At 39.0% G+C, this 8735-nt stretch overlaps 1 protein-coding gene across 1 annotated transcript; it reads left to right on the top strand.

Moving 5' to 3' along the window:
* Positions 1-1987: 1987 nt before the first annotated feature.
* Positions 1988-4954, top strand: LOC139944045 (muscarinic acetylcholine receptor M2-like). Its single transcript, XM_071940993.1, has 2 exons — positions 1988-3496; positions 4586-4954. Exons 1-2 carry the CDS (start codon positions 1988-1990, stop codon positions 4766-4768), a joined length of 1692 nt encoding a protein of 563 aa, XP_071797094.1. The 3' UTR covers positions 4769-4954.
* The last annotated feature ends 3781 nt before the right edge of the window (positions 4955-8735 follow it).

Below are 8735 nucleotides of genomic sequence, written 5' to 3'. Positions count from 1 at the left end.
CTAGCTAATGGAGATAAACAAATTACACACGACCAGAACAAAATATAGTCTGGAGCTCCATATTGATGGCTTGACACCTTTTATCGGTCTACTTTAACTAGCACTCAAGCATAGTGTACACAGACCGGAAAGTATAGGGATAATTTGATATCACATTGTTAAGGCACGCTTGTGATTTTAGCTAAAGAAGCCTATGAACGTATAGTATACAGCGCTGACACACATCGGTGTAAAGGTAAAACCCAAATAAATAGTCTTTATTTAAATTAAACATCTACTATAAATCGTTGCGGTACCCGCAACTAGGATTCGAACTGCATCTAGCTATACCGGGTAATCTCGATGGTTTAGTTGGTAAGACACCATGGGTTCAATTATTTCATAGAGCTGCTTAAGCAGGACAAAAATAGCTGAGCGCAAAAAATTGTGCTTACCAGAGTAGGTTACCTCAGCCAGACTGCCTTTCCACGTGCACATTTATATGAATGGTGTCCCGCTCGTTTCTGCTTAGGCGAAAATTGTTAAGTAATATTTTGCGCTAAATTGGGCCCTGCTCCAGGATTGCAAAGGTCGAGAATCGAATCACACCGTCACCGAGATGCCTGTGGTTTTCACAAAGCTCGCTCGAGAAAACACTGAGTATACGGTGCAACTGACACACATTGCAAGGGTCAAACCAAAATTAGTAAAGAAGCCTGTTTATTTATGTGCCAAAGCATTCGCTGTAATAAATGAAGGGATGTTCACATGGTATCACACATTGCAATGATGCAGATTAAACAATTGCATTTGCACTGTTGCTTTTTTCATTAGTTGTCCCACGTCAGTAAATCCATATAGAAATTTAGTTCACATCAATGCACAACATGTTTGCTTGAAAAGCAAAATTGTGATTTGAATATCGATGGTTAGAGCAAACACACACACACACACATATCAAACACGCTCTAAAAACATCCCGGGTCAGAAATGAACCGGATTCCGGGTCCTTGAGAGCCTTGCCCTTTCCTGGAGCAGCGGCCTATACAGCAAATGATCCTACATGTCATAGGTTTATGTAATGTGCTGAACCACAAAGTTGATACCCAACTTGATGCAATTTCATTTGGCTTCAGCACTTATAATACAATTAATTTTGTTGACGCTTATGCATTTTCTCTATTGCAAAATATTCGAATAGAACTCTCAACTTGATCTATCAATGATTATATTATACTTACAAAGTAGGCTACAAGAAAACACACAAAATTACTTTACATAGACCGAGAAAATCCACTCTATGATATTTGGCACAATCATTTTCTTTAAGTATTATATATACACCCATTTCTGTACATTATAAAGCCATATCTTTTTGATCCTTTGATATCTGTTGTATACAGTCTCTCCGAGTATAATGTAAATTTGTTATATCATTAGATTACAGCAAAATTCTAAAATCGGAAGTGTTTAATATAACTTCACTCCAGCAACGCTCGACAAATGAATGATACAAATTTGACCAGATAGGATTTTTCACCACACTCAATCGATTGTCAAAGATTCGTTCATTATTTAGTGAGGGGTGCCCTGTGTATAATGGAAAACCTAGCCTACTTTCTATTGACAAGCTGCGTCCAGATGACGTACATCCAGACCTTTTATTGTGATTTTACCCATTTTGTGAAATCGACGACTCGTATACGGTTTGCATTGGGTGACTCCATGGTAAATAAAGTCACACCAGACGCACGTTGTTTCAACACTTATCATCTCGCATCTGTGTTGTACGCTACTGCCTTACACAGCCAGTCCAACACCGAAACATAACAGCGATACATCAATTGCAACACATTCACTCTCTGTAGCTCTTTTTTTTTAAATAACATTCAAAAGAGATATTCTCATGGTGTTACCGCGTACCCTTTTTTAGTAATAGCATTTCTGCGGACGCAACTTTTTCTTGAAAGGTTTAAGCACAATCAAGGAATTCGTATCCACAACATCGATGGAACTCAACTCAACCATGCAGCAAACGACACAAATGTGGACCAATGATAGTGGCTTGTTACCGAGTTCCAATGACACTTACTATATATATGAAAATGAGTTGGAGCTGAACGACAGCTACTGGGCCAACATCTCATCATCTGATGAACCTGAGAACGTTCCAGGGTTCTCGTATCCAAAACTCCCTCATCTGACTCTTAAAGTTATCCTTTGCACAACAGTTCTTGTTTTAACTCTCCTCGGAAACGTCCTGGTCATCTGGGCGTACGCAACGACCAAGAAACTCCGTACCTACTCGAATCATCTGATCATCGGCTTGGCCGTAGCTGATCTGGTCAGTGGTGGGATTACACCAGGAGCAATCAATATGACATGGTACTTTGGCTACTGGCCTTATGGTGAATACTTCTGCCTCGTTTTCGTCTACACCAACCATATTTTCATTCATGCTACATTTCTAATGACGATGATCATCTGCTTCGACAGGTTCTGGGCACTGAACATGCCGCTGCATCATCTGAAAGGAAAGTCAACCAGACGTGCGTATTCCATGATAGCCGTTGCATACATCGTACCGGTCTTGATTTGGACCCCTTTAGTTATAATTTTTCCCTACACTGGGGTGACTATTAAGATAGAACCTCCAGCATGCTTTCCATCCTACGGTCTTCATCCATATCTACTTCTGTTTGCAGTTCTGGCTTTATCTTGGATACCAATGATTGCTACAATAATTCTCTACGCGTTTGTCTACAGTGCTGTTATTCGGAAAGGCCAAGGCAACAAACGAAGCACTGGTGAACGAATCAGTTCCGACTTCACGGACAAAAAACTTTCTAGAAAAGTACAGTCAAAAAGATCTGTTAAAGATATTCACATAAAGAGATACAGCACAAATGCAGCTCACATTAATGGAACCCAGAAGAAGGCTAACAGCCAAAGTTGTGAGCCACCTGAAAGGGACATCCATTCGATGACGCACAAACGAGGTACAGAACCACCAACCACCAATACAAATACACTCAGCAACGATCAACCTATCATGCACATCCAAGACAGCATCCAAGTTCTCAGCAATGGGCACACTGAGTCAATCGAAAATACTCATGAGACAAACTGTGACTCATCTGCAAGAACAGCTCAAGACACACTCAGCAAAGCTCCCATGGCGAAGGACGGTCCAGATACTATGTACACTAATAGAGTTTTTAGCGTGTCTAGAGACCTAGGTTTCACAAATCAAGGCTTCGAAGACACTGAGGACTGTAACAATCACATCACACACTCCCTGAAGGTTCCCCAAGCAGTCTCCCGGCCAGGCAAACCTATTATCAAGCAAAGTTCATCAAGGAGATCGAAACTAGAAAGCCGGCTGGCCAGTATTCGAGCTACCCGTACATTGACTTGGATTCTTATCATGATGCTTATATCCGGACTGCCTTGGTCAGTAACTCCTATACTACTTTACACCATACCAACACTTAAGGTCTCACCATACACATCAATGGTAAGCGCACTTATTATTTTTTCGCATTTTGTTACATATACAACGAATGTGGGGTTAAAATTTACACCTGGGGTGTTGTCAAATATTCCCCAAGAGAGAATAAAAACAATCATCATCGGGTATTAAAGTAAGTGAGCAGTTATACACATTGATTCAAACCGGGGACCTGTACCAAAAGAGGACAATAAGAGGTCCACGGTTGCATGCGTATACGAGCGAAATTGGTGTTATTTTAACACTATTGTTGTAAACTTTCGGTATCGAAAATATGTGTGACAACACCCATATGGTGCAAATTTTAACACACCGGTTTTTACAGTGTGTCTGTTGATGGTATTACTTGACGAAGAGAGTTTCAAATAAATGTTTATTAGGATTAAAAAACTTACCTGTTGTTCATTCTAATCAAACTAACCGGACGAACAAACTGGACAAACAAAGCAAGTAATAAAACGCAATACGAATACTCAGGAGACCATGCTTGATCAATAAAACCCATTAACCAGAAACTCCAAAATATGCAAAATCAGTTTCAAGAAATCTATAATGCACTAAGGACCTTATAGTTCTGAACAAACGAAAACACAAACAGAATAACAAACCTTTAATGGTCTTTAAGTTTATCATCTGGAAAAAAAAATCATTCAGATCAATATGTTTCTCCTAAACTATGGGCACTGGCCAGCTTCAATGGTGACATGAGAACGGATCCTGCATGATGTTCAGCGGAGTGTGGGTTCAAGTCCCGGTCATGACACTTGTGTCCCTGAGCAAGACACTTAACTACAGCTGCTTCTCATCACCCAGGTGTAAATGGGTACCTGTGAGGGCAGAGATGGTTCTTGTAATTGATTTAGCCGAGTAACCTAGCGCATATTAATGCTACACAGGCTAGGCTGGGCTGTATACTCCTCCCCAGGGAGCTGAGATGGTTTAAGGACTGAATTAATGCCAAGTGACCAGAGGTATCAATGTTGCAAGCGCCTTGACACTCCCTTTAGATGTGAAAAGCGCTTGCAAAATTTGTTGTTATTATTATTATTATCCCATTCTCTTGATTTGGTATTTTTCCCCTTTATTATTTTGTAGTTTTTGGGGTGGATGGCTCACCTGAGTAGCCTCGTCAATCCGTTCTGCTACGCCATCTCCAATCCATTATTCAAGGCGGCCTTCCTTCGTATTCTTCGCTGCCGTAAACCAGACCGAAGATCAAATAGCTCTGCTGAAAGATCGCGACAGCGAAACAGTCAAGCATCACAAAATAGAAAGTAAGACTATTACAGTGGAGACTTTGGAACGCTAGGTGGCAGCAGACTTACCAGGGGTGTGTTTTTGCGGTCGTAACCGATAACTGTTGTTTAATTTAACCACAGGCCAGTTAACGAAATTAAGTTATTGGTTGCAGCCGCCAAAACGTACCCCTGGTAAGTTTGTCATTGTTAACGTATAGTTCTTAGCAAGCACACATTACCGAGAACGATTTGCCTGGCAAATCTGCTGCCACCTTGCGTTCCAAAAGTCAATCATTCGCATGCCGCACAAGGCTTGACCTTTATCTTGTTGCCGCCATCTTGTTTTTCTTCAAAACAAAGGCTGGAAGGAAGAATTTTTTGGCACCCTTTGGAGAAATGTGAGCTATATTTGGTGACAAAAGACAAAAATAGCTGTGTGTAACTTTCGCTAACATTTATTGAAACTCACCCAGTGCAAGACCCAAATGTAAAATGGTAAATGAATTCTCATTCACACCTTGAAAACATCCGGGTCTTTTTTTAAGAAATCCATAACCCTATAGACCCATTGGACAATCTGCGCCTATTGTTGGTCAGGCTGACCTGGAACTGACCCGGAAACTGTTTTTAACATGGGAATTTGGCTCAGACTCTGCGCAGTTTGACTCTTTTCTGGTATCTTTGATACAGATTCCGGGTCATTTTGACCCAGATGTAGGTCAGGTCACCGGAACCGAGTCAACTTGACCCGGAAATGTTGAAGTTGTTACGATCAAGAGGGATTATATGAGACCAATTATAACACGAGATGGCTGATATAAAATGAATCAATTTAAGTAGTCTTAAGATAAACTTTTACAAATTAAGAATTCATAAATCAAGGTTAGAGTATATAAGAAGTATAAATACACCTTTGAAAGAAGCTTCGCATAATAGCTGTTGCACTGTTCCAATATTGTTTAGAGCAAATTATTGATATGGTAAAATGAATGTTGCACATAAAGCAGCCTGAAATTAAGGTTCTTCGGCAAAACTTTGACCAACCCGTTCAGTATTTGGTTATGTTTACTAAGAAAGCATTGTCCAATTACGTCAGTAATTCACAGATAGGGCCCGTAGCAGGGCCCAATTTCATAACAGGCCTATAAGCCCCAAAATCTGCACAAACGCACGATAACGTCAGTAATTCACAGATAGGGCCAGTAGCAGGGCCCAATTTCATAACAGGCCTATAAGCCCAAAAACCTGCACAAACGCACAAACATATCTTGCTAAACAAAACTAATTTAGGTTACCGGCCAGAAAAGCATACAGCTCATTAATGCAACTGTTGACCCGATTTTTTCTTCCAGATCATTTCTATTAAAATGGTGGCCCTTGCCTCGATTTCACAATGCACGAAGATTCATAAAATGACTTGCAGTGATTTGTATTTCTTGATTTGACTTGAAATGGTTTATTCACAATTATCATTTTGCAGTGATTTGTATTTCTTGATTTGATTTGAAATGGTTTATTCACAATTATAAATGTATTCGCGGCATGCATTTGTATTTATAAAAAAAACCTTGGAATGCAACAACAAAGGCGATATCTGGCAAGTTCTACAACATCAACTCAACATAACAAACACACAATCTCAAAAATGCATCCTTGTGGAGCATTTACACACATTTTTCTTGTACAGCACATCAGTCTTTAGAATTCTCCAAGTTTATGGCGTCCTCTATTTTCTTTTTTTGTTTTGTCATGAAAATAAGGTACCACGAAAACGAGCACACACACTCATACATTCCTTAAGAAACACTTAAGAAACCCATCTCTTCAACACTGTAAATAGAACTGTGTGTCCGCATGTGTTTCCAGTCCCTACATTATGTGGACTTCTCTTGTTCTCAGGTCCAAACTTCTTATTTAGTTCTAAAAACAGAAGCCACACAACACTTTTAAAAACGGCAATTGTTTTACGCTTTACGGCAATTGTAAAGCCAATGCTCAATTTAGAATCAGTTATAATTTTTTGGTAGCAATTCTTGATTACGCCGCCAGTCATATTTGCATAATTCCTTTAAATTCTGCAAACGGAATCAGACAAGAATAGGCTATTATTACAGCTTGTTTTTTTGTTATCGGTTGATGAGCTTCATTAATTTCATTTTTTAGACACATCAATATTTTAGACTAAGTTTTTACAGCTGTGTTTAAAATGAAATTACTCCATTCTTCGCCACTTCTGAACCGTGCTGGTTTAATTCTATGTCACAATGCCATTCTTGTTCCCTAAGGGGTTAGTATTATCTAGGCCGTTTCCGAACACAGCCATATGGATCCAAAGGTATAATTAACATTCACAAAGTGCCCTTGGTAAAACCCAGCAGTACCAACTCGACCTGACGATGTGACCTAGTTAATAGGCTTTCCCAGCGGAGTTACACATTTATATAGCTGACTGAAAAGAAAAAAAACCATCACTAATTAAATTGTATAGTAAATTTGTTACACCGATGTATTTATAAGCACTGTGTACTCAATCAGTAATTTCCGATGTTCTGTAATAAAAAATCCACAGCAAAATCACTCGGCTGGGATTCGAACCAACGACCTTTTTATAGAGCAGATGTTTTACCACTAGACGCACAGAGCATACCTGGTGATGGCTAGAGGCAGTTCGAATCTTAGCAGTGGATACGATTTAATTAAAAAATTATATGAAAGAATGAAATATAATTGTAATTCTATGAATAATAATGAAGTACAAGTCGAAGAGGGATTGCATTCCTTCCTACGTGATGGCATGCGGATCACACAATACATTCAAAGGTTGTATTGTTATTCAAATAAGTCCATGGGGCGATGCCTGTTTATAAAGGCCCGGACACAAGTCCTGAGCCATCTTTTCTGAGGTCATATAGTTTTTTGACCAAACAGTAATAGGAGGGTTCAAAACCCAGCAGCGGGCGGGACTCTCTTTGACTTGTACTTCATTATTATTTATAGAATTACAATTATATTTCATTCTTTCATATAATTTTTAAATTCTATTTCATAACATTCGTACAAGTCTTCAGAGGGATTGCATGTTCAAAGTAGATAAATATTCTGTGATGGTCAAAAAATGAAAAACCAGGTCAACAAACCGTATGAGGAACTCTTGATTTATTATATTTAACATAAATAACAAAGTATTACATACATGTATTAGAACTAAGCACTACTTTACCTAAGGATACTTCCTCGGTTGGCTTATTATAAAACTTAGCAAATGTACTTGCATTTGACCAGTCGGCTGTTTTCAGAATTTCTTGGAGCCTTACCCCATGCGCAAAAGCTGCCGATTTAAGCTGCACTGCGAAAACTATGAGCAGTGTAAACAGAGGGATCTATTCCCGCTGCACATAAAACGGCTTTCATCCATCGAGCCAATGTTCCAGTGGTTACTTTTTTATGTGGCTTTTTGGTTGATTATGAACAGTTTAGTGTCTTCACTAACTGTTCTAAGAGACTCAGTACGATCCAAGTAATCGTTCAATGTGCGGAGAACACATAACTTTGGGTTCTCATCAAGTTTTGGTATAACTATTTTGTTATGTCCCAATCCTCTTTTTGGGCAGTTCGTTTTCAATAAATCCAAAAAGGAAATAACACGGGAATTAACTGATATATTCAAGTGACTAGTATCTATACTAGCCAGCGTTTGGGTTCTTTGAGCTGATACAAGAGCTATTAGAGTTAAAAGTTTCTTAAAACTAATAAAGAAAGTTCATTGTTAACTGGCAATGATTTTAAATAATCTTAAACAATTGAAACTTTCCATGTTTTTGAGTATCTCGGTTTCGGGGGTGTTGTATTTAATACTCCCCTCATTAAACGTACTATTAGAGGGTGTTGTTCCGCTGCATGTCCCTCAATTCTAGGTAGGGCTGAATACAGAGCTGATCTGTAACTGTTTAACGTGGAATATGATTTTCAGTTTGAATGAGCCTTGGCTAAGAAATTTACTAAGTCTG

The sequence above is a fragment of the Asterias amurensis genome, chromosome 11, assembly GCF_032118995.1.
Source record: "Asterias amurensis chromosome 11, ASM3211899v1".
Taxonomy (NCBI): domain Eukaryota; kingdom Metazoa; phylum Echinodermata; class Asteroidea; order Forcipulatida; family Asteriidae; genus Asterias; species Asterias amurensis.
Note: the sequence above shows the minus strand (reverse complement) of the source record. Positions and strands in the feature narration are given on the sequence as shown.

Excerpts from the sequence above, each read along its gene's own strand:
- LOC139944045 (XM_071940993.1), top strand. The coding sequence starts at position 1,988 with ATGGAACTCAACTCAACCATGCAGCAAACGACACAAATGTGGACCAAT. Across the intron at positions 3,497-4,585 it reads TCTCACCATACACATCAATG|TTTTTGGGGTGGATGGCTCA; the intron begins GTAAGCGCACTT and ends ATTATTTTGTAG.